Source organism: Nerophis lumbriciformis, linkage group LG30 (genome assembly GCF_033978685.3).
Source record: "Nerophis lumbriciformis linkage group LG30, RoL_Nlum_v2.1, whole genome shotgun sequence".
In the NCBI taxonomy this organism is placed as follows: Eukaryota; Metazoa; Chordata; class Actinopteri; order Syngnathiformes; family Syngnathidae; genus Nerophis; species Nerophis lumbriciformis.
The window spans coordinates 22,997,498-23,018,400 of record NC_084577.2 but is presented as its reverse complement, the minus strand read 5'-3'; the positions used below and the strand labels follow the sequence as shown (position 1 = coordinate 23,018,400).

Below are 20,903 nucleotides of genomic sequence, written 5' to 3'. Positions count from 1 at the left end.
TTAAAAGATATGTATATAAAGCTAAGCATGCAGTTCATGTATCTTTTGAATATCACAATGAAAAGAACAAATATATTTTGTAAGAAAATGTTCATATTATTACCATTTTGCGGGCCAGATCTGGCCCCCGGGCCTTGCGTTTCACACCTGTGCTCTACATGTACTTGTTGACAGCTGACATGCCAATGTTTCTGAAGCAGGTATAATAATAGGAAACATGTGTGTCAATCTGCTATCAAAATCGCATGCAAAAGAATCCTCCAAAAAGCCGAGGGTTCCATGGAAGCTGTAAAATAATTCTGGCTGCAGTAGAAGTCCTCCCACCTGCTCAGCCCCTCCTCCTCCGCCGCCTCACTCAGCTTTTAAGGCCACATGATCAGCGAGCACATGGCTAGTGTGAGCCATGTGACGTCACCCCCCTCCCCCTTACACTGCTGCTGCAGTAGAGCAGCACTCGCATTTTAAACGCCTGTTTGCTGCACAATTTCACCGGGCACCGTAAAAAGGAATGTTATGTTATCAAGTATGAATGTCTGTGTAGGATAATGCTTTGTTTATGAATTAGAATAACATCACACAAAATTAATAATTGTACAAGATTCATCTGTATTCAGCAACCTTAAGTCACATATACAATACCACTTGCATGGAGGAAAAGGTACAGTAAGACATGGATTATTTAATAAACTAGTGTCCAAAGTACGGCCTGGGGACCATTTGCAGCTAATTGTTTTTACTAATACAAAAAACATCAACAGTGGAATATAGGAACAAACAGGAGTAATGTAATGAGAAAAAGTTGTGATATTGAAACTAATATCACACAGTTTTTACTTAAACTGTTATTGCGCCAAAAAAATAATAATTAGTTCAAATCAGTTTTGGTATGAATACGAGAAATTCAAGACTTTACATTAAATATTCCACTATTTTTTTTTAAATGGGGAAAATATTGCATATTTTGTGTTTTTGCCGTGAAAAATAAAACAAGGTTTTCTTTGACAAAAAGGTAAGATAAAACCTATAATTGTCGTATGAGTGGAGGCCTTTTGGATCCGCCAGAAGTTTAGTCAGATCTTTTTTTTTAACGGTCATTACTCAAAAAAACAAAAATGAACCGAAAGCAATGTTGTTATGAATTATTGACCTATTTAAAGCTTCAATTACTTCACATCAACTTTCCACTTTGAACATTTTTTTTGGGGGGGGGGGGAGAATAATGCATATTTTGTGGTTTTATCATAAAAAAAAAGTTTTTTTCTTTGACAAAAAAGAGCATACGACAATTATTATTATTTTTTTATTTTTTATTAAATCAACATAAAAAACACAAGATACACTTACAATTAGTGCACCAACCCCCCAAAAAACGTCCCTCCCCCATTTAAACTCATTCACGCAAAAGGGGTTGTTTCTTTCTGTTATTAATATCCTGGTTCCTAAAATATAGAACAATACAGTCTGCAAGGGATACACATGATTGTGTGTGCTGCTAGTCCACTAACATTTTCATTATTTACTATTTTTTATGTAATTGTTTTTATATTGTTTTACTTAAATTTTTATTCAAGAAGACATTTTTTTTTTGTGAAGGGATAGATCTGAATTTGATCTATAGATATAAAAGCGTTGAAAATAAGCAAATATTAATGTACTGTATGAATTATTCTCAACAGGGTTTTCATTGGCAGAAAAGGGCAGAAAACATAAGAAAAAGTTCAACTTGATGTCAACGGATAGATCTGAAGTTTTAAGAATAAGTCACATATTAATAACACTTCAACTTCCTAGTAACTGGCTGGCGTCCACATATGTGGACATCACATTTTTGGTAGTGTAGAGCGCAATACTACATTTTTCTCTACAAGACCCTGGTTTTAACTTTCACTGCCAATTAGTGGTGGCGGAAGAGTTATATATATACAGTACAGGCCAAAAGTTTGGACACACCTTCTCCTCATTCAATGTGTTTTCTTTATTTTCATGACTATTCGCATTGTAGATTGTCACTGAAGGCATCAAAACTATGAATGAAAACATGTTGTATATTCTAGTTTCTTCAAAATAGCCACCCTTTGCTCTGATTACTTTTTCGCACACTCTTGGCATTCTCTCTATGAGCTTCAAGAGGTAGTCACCTGAAATAGTTTTCACTTCACAGGTGTGCTTGAAGCTTGAGAGAATGCCAAGAGTGTGCAAAGCAGTAAACAGAGTGGCTATTTTGAAGAAACTAGAACATGAAACATGTTTTCAGTTATTTCACCTTTTTTTGTTAAGTACATAACTCCACATGTGTTCATTCATAGTTGTGATGCCTTCAGTGAGATTCTACAATGTAAATAGTCATGAAAATAAAGAAAACCCATTAAATGAGAAGGTGTGTTCAAACTTTTGGCACATGTTAGATTCAAGATGTCAACTTTCAACCTTTTTGTTTGGTTTTTATACTCATTGGGTTCTAAAGAGCCAAGACAAATAAAAAATGCATGCCATACAAGAGTGCAGGTCTTAGGGGGCTACTGGTTGAGACCTTTAACACTCACCAAAATTGAGGGAATGAATAATAAAGTATTGGTTTTGGAAAAGAAAAATATCCAAATGGCCCCCAAAGCGTTTATTTTTCTATGTGAGTAGAAAAAAGTGTGGTCACCCCTCATCTAATACTAGTAAGGCCAAAAAAATGCACAGCATTACAATGTTCTAGCTCAGTGGTTCTCAAATGGGGGTACGCATACCCCTGGGGGTACTTGAAGGTATGCCAAGGGGTACGTGAGATTTTTTTTAAATATTCTAAAAATAGTAACAATTCAAAAATCCTTTATAAATATAAATAAAAACCTACCGGTATCTTTTTTCCCCAAATAGTTCAAGAAAGACCACTACAAATGAGCAATATTTTGCACAGTTATACAATTTAATAAATCAGAAACTGATGACATAGTGCTGTATTTTACTTCTTCATCCCTTTTTTTCAACCAAAAATGCTTTGGTCTGATTAGGGGGTACTTGAATTAAAAACATTTTCACAGGGGGTACATCACTGAAAAAAGGTTGAGAACCACTGTTCTAGCTAATGGGGGGGGTATGGTATTTATTTTTATTTTTATTTGTATTTTTTTTTGTCATAATAAAATACAATCATGCGTGCTTACGAACTGTATCCCTGCAGACTGTATTGATCTATATTGATATATAATGTAGGAACCAGAATATTAATAACAGAAAGAAACAACCCTTTTGTGTGAATGGGGGAGGGAGGTTTTTTGGGTTGGTGCACTAATTATAATAATAAGTGTATCTTGTGTTTTTTATGTTGTTTTAAAAACAATGTAAAAAAAAGATTTTTGTACTTATTTAAAAAAAAAAAAAAATTTCTTGTGCAACCCGGTACCAATCGATCCACGGACTGGTACCGGGCCGCGGCCCGGTGGTTGGGGGCCACTGCTTTAGGGGACCTGTTTTTTTGTCCCCATACCGTCAGAGGTCCCCAAAAGGTGACTGTGTAAACAGAGCTATGTCCCCATTAAGTAAGCATTGCCAGAGCACACACACACACACACACACACACACACACACACACACACACACACACACACACACACACACACACACACACACACACACACACACACACACACACACACACAAAGCTCTAATTGTGAGCTGTCAGGCACCACGTGAAGTCTTCCTGCTGCAAGGCGCGGCAAGAGGAGGTCAGCCCACAGTCACAAGACCCGTCTCGCTCCAGTTGGAGACGAGAGCGGCGTGTCTGCAACGTGGCCTCACGCCCTGCTGCTGGCCCTTTAAGAGGCGCGGGCTCACAGTACAGTTTGTCCTCTGCACAAGTGGAGGGGCTCGCCTCTCCCCTCCCCCACCCTCTGGTTCCCCCAACCATGTGCACGCCACTTGCGTCGCTTGTGACGGCAAAGTGTGTTTACTTTGCAAGCGCTCGCTGCCGCCTATCCCTAGCTGATCTACATTTCCACACACGCGTGGTTCAGATTGACAATCATGCCGAGGAGACAAAAGGTACTTGGAACCTGATGTCCTGGCAGCACATTAGCTGGAAGTCATGTGGGAGCCATCTGCCTTAAGTGGCTTCTCAGGTTGCGTGCGTTTCTATGGCGATGAGCGCATTTGTTGTGATCTCATCCACGTGCACGCACATGCACGCTCCAGTCCAGTGGAGCACCTGGACCATGGCTGGGCCATGTGGCCGTCATCTGGCGTGTACTGTGTTCTAGATTTAGACACGCCTTGCTTGGCGTCTCTTACTGAGGACACCATTGATGACGAGACTGTCCTCATGGTAGGGATTGCACCATCATAGTCAATCCAGGATATATTTAACCTACGAGAAAAATGTCAACGTCATCAACCTGTTGCTGTGACAAAGGCTTCATTAGCCCTTTTAACATTTGTAAATGATACAAGTGAGCAAAGAAGTCTAATAACCCTTAACAACTTTTACACTTGGAGCCTTGAGTATTGGCCGATAATGATCAAATACAATATCAGCAGAAAAATACATACTTTTACTATTATGTAGTGTGGAATGAGTCAATGAACTATGGTAGCTATAAAAACACTAAAGCATTTATTAACCGTATGAAATGGACTTATTTCAGTTCAAGTAAAACGATAATTGTTTATTTTTTTTCAACACCAAGTAGCCACAATATTTAAATTAATATCATGTAAGTCAAATGATGCGGACACGTTTGTTACTGGATACCTTCTAACACGCTTCTGCCTTGGAGACTTTGTATGTGTAAACAATGAGCAACCACAATTGTTCGATACTGGTTTATATTGCCAAATATGCTGTTTTAGACTGCAATATTTACACTGACTACAGTATTTTTCGGAGTATAAGTCGCTCCGGAGTATAAGTCGCACCGGCCGAAAATGCACAATAAAGAAGGAAAAAAACCCACATAAGTCGCACTGGAGTATAAGTCGCATTTTTTGGGGAAATGTATTTGATAAAACCCAACACCAAGAATAGACATTTGAAAGGCAATTTAAAACGAATAACAGGCTGAATAAGTGTACGTTATATGAGGCATAAATAACCAACTGGTATGTTTATATTTATATTTATATTTATTTATAACTGGTATGTTAACGTAACATATTATGGTAAGAGTCATTCAAATAACTATAACATATAGAACATGCTATACGTTTACCAAACAATCTGTCACTCCTAATCGCTAAATCCCATGAAATCTTATACGTCTAGTCTCTTACGTGAATGAGATAAATAATAATATATGATATTTTACGGTAATGTGTTAATAATTTCACACATAAGTCACTCCTGAGTATAAGTCGCACCCCCGGCCAAACTGTGAAAAAAACTGCCACTTATAGTCCTAAAAATAATGTATGTATGTCGAGCTTGTGTGCTATCGGGCGATTAGTTGTTGTGTAGCTGCTAACTCCTGGTAGCCTATAGCCTACCATGTTTACTTTGTGTAATTGACTTGACTAAAGTAGAATAACGTGTGTGTTTACTGGAGGACATTTACTCTAGATGTTCACTTGGCTGTCCAGCTTTGCACAGGTAAACATGCTGCAGGGCTGTTTGTATCGGACATTTTAGATGCACGGTGATATCATCCGATACTTTTTTTTTTTTGATGATATCGGACAGATATCAATAAATCGGGACACCCCTTTTCTAGATATAAATACTAAATAAAGTGCAGAGATGAATATATATTTCACCAAAAAAACAGCCTGCAGCTACCTTTATGTACTAGGTTGTAATGCAAGTGAGATATAACCTAACATTTATTTGGAAATATTCTCCAATTTTGCTGATGTTGAATTGTATATTTACAGTTTGCTGCACAACTACCAGATAACATTAGTGCTTTGTGTGTATTTTCCCTAAAATAAGCTTCTACTGCATTGTGTGGAGCACGGCACTACTAATCCACTTCTAAGACCAGAGACAGGTGCCTGACCTGATTCTATTTACACTCCATGCGCTCATATGTCCTACGTGCACAGCATGACAAAACGTGCCCTTTACTCACACAAACACTGACTTGCCACATGCACTTGAACGCTGACACACACCCTACAAGAGTGAACACAAGCAGGAAGTCCACCCGAGCAGGATATGGTTTTATGACCCTGACTCATCAACTTGCTGCAACTTGACTTCACATTGCTGGTTGTTTTGTTTTTTCTCTTCAGTAAGCCCACATGCATGTATGTGGGTGTGTAGTAATACGTGTTGTATGTGGACGTGTAGTAATCCGTGTTGTATGTGGGTGTGTAGTAATAGGTGTTGTATGTGGACGTGTAGTAATAGGTGTTGTATGTGGACGTGTAGTAATAGGTGGTGTATGTGGACGTGTAGTAATAGGTGGTGTATGTGGACGTGTAGTAATAGGTGCTGTATGTGGACGTGTAGTAATAGGTGCTGTATGTGGACGTGTAGTAATAGGTGGTGTATGTGGACGTGTAGTAATAGGTGTTGTATGTGGACGTGTAGTAATAGGTGGTGTATGTGGACGTGTAGTAACAGGTGTTGTATGTGGACGTGTAGTAATCTGTGTTGTATGTGGGTGTGTAGTAATAGGTGTTGTATGTGGACGTGTAGTAATAGGTGTAGTAATAGGTGTTGTATGTGGACGTGTGTATAGGTGGTGTATGTGGACGTGTAGTAATAGGTGTTGTATGTGGACGTGTAGTAATAGGTGTTGTATGTGGACGTGTAGTAATAGGTGGTGTATGTGGACGTGTAGTAATAGGTGGTGTATGTGGACGTGTAGTAATAGGTGTTGTATGTGGACGTGTAGTAATAGGTGTTGTATGTGGACGTGTAGTAATAGGTGTTGTATGTGGACGTGTAGTAATAGGTGGTGTATGTGGACGTGTAGTAATAGGTGGTGTATGTGGACGTGTAGTAATAGGTGTTGTATGTGGACGTGTAGTAATAGGTGGTGTATGTGGACGTGTAGTAATAGGTGTTGTATGTGGACGTGTAGTAATAGGTGTTGTATGTGGACGTGTAGTAATACGTGTTGTATGTGGACGTGTAGTAATAGGTGTTGTATGTGGACGTGTAGTAATACGTGTTGTATGTGGACGTGTAGTAATACGTGTTGTATGTGGACGTGTAGTAATACGTGTTGTATGTGGAGCAGAAGGCGACGGTCATTGGACTTTAGGGAAGGTTTTTACAGGCTTTTCAATTGGAATTGAGGAAGTGTGTTTGGTTGTGTGTCAGCTGACCTGCTGAGGGGAGGGGAAGTGGGTCAGAGTCATTGCCTGGAAGCCCCACCCCCTTTCATGGAAGCTTGGCCCCCAAGCCTACACCTCCTCTTGTCGCTCTATTGGTCTGTGCCAAAACTTTATGCAGCTTGGATTGCGTTTGTGTTGGACAGTCCAAGGAAACTACCTGGAGGCACAACAGAAGAAAGTGATATTGACAATTCCCTGTGCCTGAAAAGCAGTACACAATGTAACAACAGTGAAACAATGAGTAGAGGTACACAAGTGTAGCCTGCAAACTACCAAACAGTCTTATGCACCTTCCTGGCAGACGTTGAAGCGCAAGGAGAAAGAGTACGAGCACGACATGGAGCGCCTGGCCCGGGAGAAGATAGCCTCGCAGCAGCGACTGGAGGAGCTGAAGAACGAGCTGAACCAGTGGATGGATGTGGTGGAGATCGACCGCGTGCTCCGGCAGACGGTGCAGCCTGAGGAGGACCAGGCCTCCACCTCCACCGCCTCAGGTCGGCCTCCACACCACATGGGCTGCATACTAGGACAAATATTGTGATACCTCCACGGGCCATGATACTCTTGTCATTGAGGATAAATATTGTTTTTTATTGCCAAACATGGTCATGTTCGTCAAATGGTTTGGTCGAGGGATGAGCGATATGGCCTAAAATCTATATCACGATATTACGATATATATAGCAGTTTCCTGCATGACGATATATATATACCAATGTATTATTGGTATGTAAATGATAATAGAACAATTTCAAAACGGGTTACAAAGGCTCCTAATTAGGCTGTTGACATGAGGAGTTGTATTACTTCCTTAAAACTACTATTGATTTACTTGCTAATTGATTGTTAATATAGGCTCCAGCACCCACCCGCGACCCCAAAAGGGACAAGCGGTAGAAAAATGGATGGATGGATGGATCTGGTTACTTTTTGTTGTAGCCTGTTTCTATCTACACTTCTGTTCAAATGTAATAAGCACTTATTATTCTGTTTGGGTACCTTATATTAGTTTTGGGCTTTGATCTAATATCAAGTAATAACAGGGGCAGTATTGGTCATACCAATGCTGATACTTCAAATTGTCAATATCATTAAATGATGAATGATCACAGTTATAATCAGACACAACTCACAGGATGGTTGTGTAATAAAAAGGACAAAATATATAGTTTGAAATAGAAAATGACCGATCTAACCACTGTGGTATCGACCCTATACAGTACTGATACTATACTTGGTATCATTACTGTCAATACTGTCAAGCTTGAGCATATCCTTCTATGGTGTGTAGTGTAGCATGTTTAGCTATTCCTCGTCCTCGAGTGATAATGACACGAGTAAGAAACTATTTATTTGCTGCCAAGGAGGCGAAGATCGCTGACATAGAAGCGGCTTTGCACTTTGGAGAGACATTGGCTAAAATGCTCTTCGTTTGTCAAATTTGCAGGACACAGCTAGAAATGACGATAGTATCAAAACTCTATCGTCACCCAAATTCATATCATTTATATTGCGCAACCTATTTGGCACATTTAAAACAGAAGTTTTGTTTGTGTACTTGCAGAAGGTGAAGACGTCATGGATGACGAAGATGACGACGACGACGACGTTCCCGTAAGCCAACAGACGGCCTCACCCAGCGCACCTCAAGTCCATCCAGCCGAGCTACACAAGACACCGACCCCCATCCAGACCCTGACTCTGCCCCCTTTTGCCCCCTCCTTCATTAGCCAGCACATCTCCATCCAGCACAAGGTTCCTTTGCAGCCAACATCCAGTCCACAGATGCCATCCAAGCCTTTAGTGCCGCCCATGACCACCACATGCAGCGTTCTCTCCGCCCCCATCCCCGCCCAGCCGAGCTTGCACCCCACAGTTATCGCCCACGCGTCCGTTTCCCACCCGTCGGTCATCCAAGCGGTCAACCACGTCATCCAGACGGCGGGAACCAAACACATAGCCCACCTGGCGCCCTCGGCTGCCGCCGGCTCCGTGCAGTTGGCGCCCGGCCAGCCGCCCATCAGCCACATCACCGTGCACCCGGTGGCCCACCTGGGTCAGCACCTGCCCGCCCTCTACCCGCAGCCCGTGGCCGTCACTCAGCCCGCCTTGATCAGCCACATCGCGCACACGCTCGGACACGTCAACGGGACCGCCGGCGGCCAGCCGACCGCCATCATGGCCAAACAGACGATGGTGGCGCACCACCCGCAGCTGGTGGGTCAGACTGTTCTCAACCCCGTCACCATGGTGACCATGCCCTCCTTCCCCATCAGCACCCTGAAGCTAGCCTGAGCAAGCGCCCTTTAAAAAGCGGGCAGACAACCACACACAGGCTGCATGGGAAGATCCACAGAACGTAGGAAGAGCTTACACACACGCACACACACACACACACACACACACACACACACACACACGTTATTGTGCAGCGGTGATGTTTACTGGCTAATACAGAGAAAAATGTGCAAACCGTCGTGGAAGGTGGACTACCCACTGGCACATTTCTACCAGCCCACAAGCAGCACATTGACAACGTGAGATGGAAGCTCCGCCCCCTTCCTCGAGCAGCCAGGCTGCTCCGCAACATCCAAACTGTGGACCGGGTTGCTCTTCAGCACGCTGGAGCGGAGTCCTAAGGGACACACATGCTACAGGAGCGCTCCCTACTGGTCCCTAATGGTATAAGGCCTACACCGAAGACACAATGTTGGTATTGAAATATAGCTTTGTCACACATGTTGATAAACATTCACCAGCCACACGTATGATGCAAAAATGCCTTTACAAAAATAGCAATGCTTAATTTGAAGAATCCAAAGTGAGCTTTGTTATTTGAACTATTCCTCAACAATGAAGATGAATGTGGCGAGCGAGTAAAACGTGACATGTTTAAATGTAAAAACAATTTGACCGTTTTCACTACAACTAACAGACTTTGTTGGCATTTCATATCATTTTTCTTTTAAACTGTCACATTTTTATTTCCCATATTAGCACTGTGAACCTCAAAGACGAGCATCCAACCTGTGGTTATCCTAGCACTTGCTGCTCTCTTCAATATTGTGACTTGTGGAGGAGCACACCTATCTTTTTTATTATTACAAGTATATTAAAGTATCATGTAACTTTTTAGTTCCGTTGCTTGTAACTTCTCATGTCCAGTGTACATTTTACGTGCTGTGTTGTATGGGGACCATGATGTAGGCAGCAGTGCAGACCATAAACTAAGACTCACGCCCACGTAGCACAGTGCTCTGCCCACGTACGTCTTTCCCTGTTTTGTTGGGATTCCAGAAAAGATTACAAAAAAATCACCTTTCTTGCAAGCGATTCAGTTAGAAATCATGTCGGAGCACGAGCAACATCAAATGTCTAACAGGTGTCAGAGGATTGTGATGCTCGGAAGACATTAGCAATACACGTTTTTTTTCCCTATGGAGAAAGTTTTATTGTAAATGGCCTCAAGGCTGAATTTAGATTTCACTATGATTTAAAAATTATATGGAAACAAATAAAGCATAAGTTAATAAACTTGTTTGCAAATGTCTGAAGTTTCATCTTTTTTAAGGCAAGTTTGCATAATGTTTTGGCCAATACACGTCACATGACTAAATGACATGGCGCCCTCTAGAGGTTGGAAGGTATGCCAGTATAGATCATATGTTTTGATTGATTGAGACTTTTAAAGTTAAAGTTAAAGTACCAATGATTGTCACACACACACTAGGTGTGGCGAGATTATTCTCTGCATTTGACCCATCACCCTTGACCACCCCCTGGGAGGTGAGGGGAGCAGTGGGCAGCAGCGGTGGCCGTGCCCGGGAATCATTTTGGTGATTTAACCCCCAATTCCAACCCTTGATGCTGAGTGCCAAGCAGGGAGGTAATGGGTCCCATTTTTATAGTCTTTGGTATGACTCGGCCGGGGTTTGAACTCACAACCTACCGATCTCAGGGCGGACACTCTAACCACTAGGCCACTGAGTAGGTATTAGTAGATTACACAGTACAGTACATTTTCCGTACAATTGACCACTAAATGGTAACACCCCAATAAGTTTTTCAACTTGTTTAAGTCGGGGTCCACGTTAATCAATTCATGGTAGATGTACATGGTACGTGTATGATATCGTCAAGTGTTATCAGTAGACAAATATCTATAAATCATTGACTATCAGTTAAGTGTCGCTTTGCTTGATGACGGCCATGTTTTTCCTACCAGTTTTGACTAAACTTGACAGGTGCTTGTCAGTCCATTAAAAAGGTGTGTACCAAATATGGAAGTAATTCATCAAAGCACACCTAAGTCAGTTTTGTTCAGGACATTGAGATGCTCTGTGAGAAATTTCAAGTCAATCCGACTTGCAGTCAAACTTTGGGCTTATACAACAGCGCCACAGATATGGTGTGTTTTTATCCAAATAGCACATGCATACAGTAATGGTGCATGTTTTCACACATTTTCCCTTTTGTTAGTAGCTTACACAAAACAAATTACATAGTCTACCTAACTTTCTAACTTCCGATACAATGCTGATTCTGGAGCCTTGAGTATTGTTCGATACAGATATTGATCCGATGAGATCAGCACACAAAATAAACATTTTTTGTAGTGTGGAATGTTAGAAAAGGTTTGATCAAGTGGAATACACAGAATAGTAGGTATGAAAAAACACTTCTTTATTAATAGCGCTCAGTAACAGACTTAATGTGGTCTTTAAGTTAAAGTGGAGTGGTGGTTGTTTTTTTCCACCTAGTGGCAACAATAAGTTAAGCTCAAGTTGGAGTAAATTGAAAGATGCAGACACGTTTGTTACTGGATACTTTCCATTACGATAACAGACCGATATCCAATATTGGTATCGAATCGATATCTGATCAAATCAGATGGACCAGTATCTGAATTCTGGGGCTGAGGTTGCTGAGGTAGTTAAAAAGCTAAAAAGTGAAGAAGGAGCTGAGCCGGAAGGCAAAGCTCTCAATTTACCGGTCGATCTACGTTCCCATCCTCACCTACGGTGATGAGCTTTGGGTTATGACCGAAAGGACAAGATCACGGTACAAATGAGTTTCCGCCGCCGGGTGGCGGGGCTCTCCCTTAGAGATAGGGTGAGAAGCTCTGCCATCCGGGGGGAGCTCAAAATAAAGCCGCTGCTCCTCCAGATGGAGAGGAGCCAGATGAGGTGGTTCGGGCATCTGGTCAGGATGCCACCCAAACGCCTCCCTAGGGACCGGTAGGAGGCCACGGGGAAGACCCAGGACACGTTGGGAAGACTATGTCTCCCGGCTGGCCTGGGAACGCCTCGGGATCCCTCGGGAAGAGCTGAACGAAGTGGCTGGGGAGGGGGAAGTCTGGGCTTCCCTGCTTAGGCTGCTGCCACCGCGACCCGACCTCGGATAAGCGGAAGAAGATGGCTGGATGGATGGATAGTATCCGATTTTGATATCACCTATCGGTCTGACTTTCGGGACACCCCAAATAGAAAACCAATGAAATAACTTTTATAAATGAAGAAATATTCAAAGTAAGCCACAGTTGCAACACAAAGACAAGAGACATTCAATTATACAATATTTTGTATTTTTATTGTCATGTCAGAATTGTTTGCATATTACTTCTCAGCCATCCAATTTGCATTTGTACATTTAGAACATAACATACTCCAAAGTGTAGTACAACAAATGATAAGACAGCAAACATAATGGCTGATTTCAGAACAGAAAGACAAAATATTGCAACAAATGAGGTTTGTTCTCAAAACGTTTTGAAAATCAAGCATAAAAATGTTAACTTTATAAAATCATATAATGCTAAGTATTCCAGGATGTTGACAAAAATGTTAGTATTAGTGTACGTCAAGGCGATAATTAAAGTTCCAATCATCAAAAAGATCATTGCCTGCATATATTTAAGCCCATTATACTTTGTTTCAATGCCCATAAATAATATTTGTACAATAGACAAATAACACCAGTAAGCCTTTTGCCATCACCAGGCTCAAGTGTTTTTACATTATTACAGTATCAATGGCAATGTGTGTATTTTATATTCAATACAGAGCACTGATTAAAGGGGAACTGCATTTTTGGGGGGTAATTTTGCTGATCATCCACAATCCTTATGTGAGACAAGCACACACCTTTTTCTTTTTTTTAATTTCAACTCACAAATAAAAGTTAGCAAAAGCCAGATAACAATGGAAGGAGGTTGTGGAGTCATTAAACTCCACCTACAAAGCGCTGTAAAAAACCTCCTAAAACCTCCATCATTGTTTTACTGCACATGCTCTAAGTATATAAGTAATGTAGTAACAGGCACATTCATAATAACATGTCATATTTACGTATTTTGTTTCTTTTAAGCATACGGCGGCATATTCATTTTACAGACGCATCACAAAGTTGGCTTTTTCCTTTGACAACACCACCACTAATCACGGCAGACTTCATGGGAGCCAACAAAGACTTCTTTGGGACAAAAAAAATTATCCAGATACTTATATTTTTGAGCCTGAATATACAGAAGATGAGCTACACATTTTACAAGCTTAGTGAAAAGCAGACCCAGCAAGTAGCAGTATTGCTAAGTGCTAATCAAGAAATACAAACTAGGAACATAATAAAACAATCTCTTACTGTACATTATCTGCTCTCACTGGGATGCTGACTGATGGGATGTTTATATCTTCCCGTTTAGATGAAGAATCATAATCTTCACGTAGGCAAAAGAAAGGCGGTCACGTCTTTTCTTGTCTTTCCCGCCAACTCCGGGTCTAAGTTTAAAGTCAAAGTTGCCCAACTTCCCGGTTCATGGCCATAGCCTTCTACTATTCAGGTTAGAGGCATGATTTATAATCTAGAATGAACTTTTACCAAATCAGGGGCAATGCAGCAGCTCAACATGTCAATAGCTGCATAAGCTAGTTAGCTCTCTCTGATCAAGGCGCCACTAAAAATAATTCCCCTGCGTTAGCGCTTATTATACCAATGGTTAATATTCAGGTCATGAGATGTAAATGTAGTATTGTTGGTGTTTTTTTTATGTTTAGTAGAGTGCTTAATGAGCGTAATAGAGTACTACCATTAGCTTTGTCGTCAGCCTCCTCAAACTTGTCATATATTACAAATTAGAATGCATGAAAAACGAAAGATGTTTTCTTGTCTTACATAAAGATTGTAAATGATTGGCAAATGGGGAAAAAAAAGTGCAGTTCCCATTTATTCTGAGTCATTTCCTCTTTTTTATAATGACATAATGGGCAGTTATGATTGAGATTGATAAATTCTGCCTAGCAACAAGTATCCGATGCAAACATAAAGAATCCAAGACATTGGTGTTGCATCAGCCAGATTTATACAATTGTATTTTAGCGATCACCGTTTTATAATGAATGATGCACATCTCTGTTTAGTACATTTACGTACGTTGGAATGCAAAAATATATTTTCTAATATAACATAAGCTGTTGGTCCCTACTAATGTGACACAGACGCACTAACACATTTGTCCAAACATTCAACTCATACAAAGCAGGTTAACAACAGTGTTGTTAAACAAAATGGAAAAAATATATATATTTGGGTGTCATATAAAAAATGTAATTTATATAATTCATGTTGACCTATAGTGATAATTAAAAATAACCTGCACCAAAAAAAGGGTTTGCTTGAAAACAAGAGCAGACCTTCAAATACAGTTGTATGAATCAGATGACGCCCTCATTTTGTTTTCCTTATTCTTATTTACAAGGCGGAGGCTGGAGCGTTCTTACCTCGTCCTCCTGAGTGCATGACGGGCGGCTGATGAGGTCAAAGTTCACGAGGATGACACGGGGTGTCAGTAGGCGTCCTTCTGAGTGTGCATTTTGTCCTGAATCCTCTGCAGCATCTCTTGCATCCGCCGCAGCTGACAAAAACGACACACACATTAGACGCCATGCTTCCCTCACACGTCGCCGCACAGATATGTCAATATTTGTATCACGTGACCCAGTCTTTTTCAACCACTGTGCCGCGGCACACTAGTGTGCGGTGAGATACAGTCTGGTGTGCCGTGCGAGATGATCTCATTTCACCTATATGGGTTGAAAATATTTTTTGCAGTAATTATAGTCTGCAAATTATGTGTTGTTGTTGAATGTCGGTAGAGTAACCGTGTAATACTCTTCCATATCAGTAGGTGGCAGCCGGTAGCTAATTGCTTTGTAGATGTCGGAAACAGCGGGAGGCAGCGTGCAGGTAAAAAGGCGTCTAATGCTTAAACCAAAAATAAACAAAAGGTCAGTTCCCCTAAGAAAAGGCATTGAAGCTTAGGGAAGGCTATGCAGAATGAAACTACAACTGAACCGGCTACAAAGTAAACAAAAACAGAACGCTGGACGACAGCAAAGACTTACTGTGGAGCAAAGACGGCGTCCACAATGCACATCCGAACTAGGGCTGGGCGATATATCGATATACTCGATATATCGCGGGTTTGTCTCTGCGCGATAAAGAAAATGACTATATCGTGATATTCGAGTATCTTTTAGCTGCGGGCATTACACTACATGCGTTTCCCACTCTTTCTTGTCTCTCCTTCCCACAGAGACCTAAACAAGCGCACCTTCTTACATATGTCACGCGTGCAACGTCACACGCCCTCCCCGAGCAGAGAGATAGCTACATGGGTAACATTAGCTGTGATGCTAACGATGCATTGCGAGTGGTAATACGAGAGAGAGAAGGTGCGAATCTGGCAACAAATGGAGGAAGAATGAATTCCCAAGAAAAACAGCACAAGGTGCATCGTCTGGCGGTGGTTTGGCTTCAAGCGGGAATATGTTAAAAGTTAAAGTTAAAGTACCAATGATTGTCACACACACACACTAGGTATGGTGAAATTTGTCCTCTGCATTTGACCCATCCCCTTGTTCACCCCCTGGGAGGTGAGGGGAGCAGTGGGCAGCAGCGGTGCCGTGCCCGGGAATGATTTTTGGTGATTTAACGCCCAATTCCAACCCTTGATGCTAAGTGCCAAGCAGGGAGGTAATGGGTCCCATTTTTATAGTCTTTGGTATGACTCGGCCGGGGTTGGAACTCACAACCTACCGATCTCAGGGCGGACACTCTAACCACAAGGCCACTGAGTAGGTCGACAGTAGGTTGAACAAGTATGCGGCAAAAGCGCTGCTACAAAAAGTAGCACCACTGCTAATGTAGCATCATTTGAAAAGTCACCCGCTAGAGAATGAGGAGTGCTTGAAACTGCATGTCAACATCTCCGTTTGGTGCCACACCCACAAAATGCCGAAGCAACCATTTCCAGATCAATACCGTATGAAAAAAAAGTAAACAACAGAAGGAGATAACGTCCGCAGGAACCTACCACATAGTGAAGGACATACACTATTTGATTTCCTATTATGCAGCTCATTTGTATTTGACAGCTATTGAAATATCTTGTGTGACATCATGCACAAAAGTGCACTTTATTTGTTTTAAACTATTGTAGTGGCGTTCTGTACAAAAAGTGCACTTTTAGTGTTGTTTTGATATGTCATCTTAGTGACATCATGCACAAAAGTGCACTCATAGCTTGTTTTAAAATGTCTCTGACAATCTTGCACTTTCTGTTTGGAAATGACATGAATGTTTGTGCCACTGCTTAATAACTGTTTAATAAATACACTTTTGCTAAATTGACTTAGTTGTGATTTCCCTCTCTGCATGAAAGTTTAAAAGTAGCATATATTAATGCAGTGTGAAGAAGAATGTTTTAATGTAGACACATAGAATCATCATACTGCTGTGATTATATGCATCAAGTGTTCATTCAAGGCTAAGGCAAAATATCCAGATATATATCGTGTATCGTGACATGGCCTAAAAATATCAATATATTAATAAAAGGCCATATCGCCCAGCCCTACTCCGAACATGACGTGACAATCAACAATGTCCCCACAAAGAAGGATAAAAACAACTGAAATATTCTTGATTGCTAAAACAAAGTAGATGCAGGAAATATCGCTCAAAAGGAAGACATGAAATTGCTACAGGAAAATACCAAAAAAAGAGAAAAAGACACCAAAATAGGAGCGCAAGACAAGAACTAAAAGACTAGACACAGGAAAACAGAAAAAAACTCAAAATAAGTCACTCCATGATGTGACAGGTGGTGACAGTACACCTACTTTGAGACAAGAGCTATATTTACACATGCTTGGTTATGGTTTTAAAGTCATATCCAATAATTGCGACGACAACTTTTTACTGTCAACAGAGTTTAGTTTTTTAATGATTTCTGCTGGTGGTGTGCCTTTTTCAACACAAAAAATGTGCCTTGGCTCAAAAAAGGTAGTGGCCTAGTGGTTAGAGTGTCCGCCCTGAGATCGGTAGGTTGTGAGTTCAAACCCCGGCCGAGTCATACCAAAGACTAAAAAAATGGGAGCCATTACCTCCCTGCTTGGCACTCATCATCAAGGGTTGGAATTGGGGGTTAAATCACCAAAAATGATTCCCGGGCGCGGCACCGCTGCTGCCCACTGCTCCCCTCACCTCTCGGGGGGGTGAACAAGGGGATGGGTCAAATGCAGAGGACACATTTCACCACACCTAGTGTGTGTGTGTGACAATCATTGACACTTTAACTTTAACTGAACTGAAAAACACTGAGGTGACCTACACTGGCACTAATGTCGTGACAATGTTATGCAAAATAAGCAGTGCAATTAGTTGTTTGTAGCGACAAAAACAGCTACATACTAAATGTTTGTCTGCATTTGCTGTTATGAAACGTACAAAATAACAAAAGTAAGAAAGAAAAACAAAAATGAATAACAGCAGTCTCTTTATTTGGCGGAATAATTATGATTTATGTGGGGATAAAAGGTTCCAAGCAGGTGTTCGCTAAATATTAATCACTTTCACAGCCCAATATAAAAGCTACATCAACAATTAGTGTATTCTAAAACAGTGATGCTAACTTTTAACAACTTTATATATATTACTGTAGTTTGCTGTGGCGTAGAGTTACATTATATTCTGAGAACCGCTCTGCGAATTTTACGTAAGCAAAACATTAGAGCAGTGGTTCTTAACCTGGGTTCGATCAAACTCTAGGGGTTCGGTGAGTCGGGCTCAGGGGTTCGGCGGAGGTCAAAAAACACCCGACTCATCATGTAAATAAAAACTTCTCTCTATCGGCGTATTAAGGATACGGCAACAGCTGACTGATTTGCAGGTGTGTAATTTGTTGTGAGTTTATGCACTGTGTTGGTTTTGTTGTTTGAACAAGGTGATGTTCATGCACGGTTCATTTTGTGCACAAGTAAAAAAACATGGTAACACTTTAGTATGGGGAACATATTCACCATTAATTAGTTGCTTATTATTGCAAATTAGTAACATATTGGCTCTTAACTAGTCATTATTAAGTACTTATTAATGCCTTATTATAACCCTAACCCTCTAACCCTGACCCTAACCAAATAACTCTAAATTAAGTCTTTGTTACTTAGGATATGTTCCCCTAGTGTCCAAAAAACTCTAAATTAAGTCTTTGTTACTTAGAACAGTGTTTTTCACCCTTTTTTGTGCCAAGGCACATTGTTTTCATTGAAAAAAATCCAAAAGCACAAATCATTAAAAAATGAAACTCAGTTCTTGCAATTGTTGGATATGACTTTAAACCATAACCAAGCATGCATCACTATAGCTCTTGTCTCAAAGTAGGTGTACTGTCACGACCTGTCACGTCACACTGTGACTTATTTGGACTTTTTTGGTGTTTTAATCCTTGTCTTGCGCTCCTATTTTGGTGTTTTTTTTCCTGTTTTGTTGGTATTTTCCTGTTGCAATTTCATGCCTTCCTTGGGCGCTATTCTCCACACCTGCTTTGTTTTCGCAATCCAGACTATTTAAGTTGTGCGGACACTTTCCTTCTTTGTGGGGACATTGTTGATTGTCATGTCACGTGCGGATGTACTTTGTGGACGCCGTCTCCTACTCCACACGCTGTAAGTCTTTGCTGTCGTCCAGCATTTTGTGTTTTGTTTACTTCGCAGCCAGTTCAGTTTTAGTTTCGTTTTGCATAGCCATCCCTAAGCTTCAATGCCTTTTCTTAGCGGCACTCACCTTTTGTTTATTTTTTGGTTTAAGCATAAGATACCTCTGTACTTGCACGCTGCTTCCCGCTGTCGTCTGCATATCTTGATCATTACATGACGTGTTCCCGACATCTACAAAGCAATTAGCTACTTGCTGCCACCTACTGATTAGACGAGTATAACATGGTTACTCTGCTACATTATTGAATAATTACTTCCGTGCAAAAAATATTTTTAACCCAATTAGGTGAAATTACATAATCTCCCACGGCACACCAGACCGTATTTCACGGCACACTAGTGTTCCGCGGCACATTGGTTGAAAAACACTGACTTAGAATATATTCCCCATACTAAAGTGTTACCAAAAACATATAACTTTGTCTTGAATTTGAAAAAAAACAAAAAACATTTTATTTTTCACGCATATGAAACTGGTTCGGTACCTCCAACAAGGTTAAGAACCACTGCATTCGAGGAACTCTTAAAACTACATTTTAAGCTTTAATCACAGCTGTTACCGACGTCGTATACCTAATGTTGTGGTCAGGGATAACTAATACTAATAATAATAGTGTTTATTCGTGAGTTCGATAAGGTTTAAATACCGAATTATCATTGCAGTTAGTTAGCGTACAAACAAAGATGGCGGAAATAGCTGACAATAAATAACCATAAGTATCAAAATGAACTATTAAAAATACCAAGTGTCTCCGAAGTATTCATTTGAATAATAAATAAATCCAACTCACCAATGTGTTTTCGAAAACCTTATCGAATTTGTTCATGAGCAAGTTCCTAAAATAATCAAGTTAGCCGGATTCACCGAAATAAACTGTACTTGATTAATTGCACCCGCGCTCAAATCGACAATAAGCGAGCTGTTACTATTTAGCATAGGGCACGCCCCTTTTTGCCATATAAGGACATGGCAGGAAAAGGTTGAACACATTATGAAATAAATAAGGTTGAAATCAACAGATTCGAGAGAGTCAACGTAAAAACAAAAACAAAAAAAAATACAAAATGAGAAGAGATGCTAACCAGTATCTGACTGGCCAGCATTAAATACAATTTATGTGTGCAAGTGACGCTCCGGTGCTATGCCCTTATATGGCATTGGAGGGCGTTGACTTATGTAAACTAAGCCGTGAGATATTGTCTGGTGTGCCGTGGGAAATTATGCAACTTCACCAAATTGGTCCAAACATTTTTTTTTTGCAAATCAATAATAATACGCCGTTGTTTATTGCACGGATTTTCAACTAGTGTGCCGTAAGATATTGTCTGGTGTGCCGTGGGAAATTATGCAACTTCACCTAATTGGTCCCAAAAATCCATCCATCCATCCATCTTCTTCCGCTTATCCAAGGTCGGGTCGCGGGGGCAGCAGCCTAAGCAGAGAAGCCCAGACTTCCCTCTCCCCAGCCACTTCGTCCAGCTCTTCCCGGGGGATCCCGAGGTGTTCCCAGGCCAGCCGGGAGACATAGTCTTCCCAACGTGTCCTGGGTCTTCCCCCGTGGCCTCCTACCGGTCGGACGTGCCCTA

General features: G+C 41.0%; 2 protein-coding genes across 4 annotated transcripts in view; one reads left to right on the top strand and one right to left on the bottom strand.

Annotated features, from left to right (window-relative positions):
- mnta (MAX network transcriptional repressor a) overlaps positions 1–10,811 on the top strand; it is a 34,075-nt gene extending 23,264 nt beyond the window's left edge. For both annotated transcript variants that reach the window (XM_061925806.1, XM_061925805.1), the window contains exons 5-6: positions 7,565–7,757; positions 8,828–10,811. In XM_061925806.1, the coding sequence (XP_061781790.1) occupies positions 7,565–7,757; positions 8,828–9,558 (924 nt within the window). In that variant the 3' untranslated portion in view covers positions 9,559–10,811. The remainder of the gene's footprint in view (positions 1–7,564; positions 7,758–8,827) is intronic.
- A 2,030-nt stretch (positions 10,812–12,841) lies between these two features.
- Positions 12,842–20,903, bottom strand: part of LOC133572786 (septin-5-like) — a 44,264-nt gene continuing 36,202 nt past the window's right edge. The window contains exon 13 of one of the 2 annotated variants that reach the window (XM_061925804.1): positions 12,842–15,172. In XM_061925804.1, coding sequence (XP_061781788.1) covers positions 15,104–15,172 — 69 coding nt within the window. In that variant the 3' untranslated portion in view covers positions 12,842–15,103. The remainder of the gene's footprint in view (positions 15,173–20,903) is intronic. The other variant, XR_009810578.1, reaches the window with a different exon arrangement.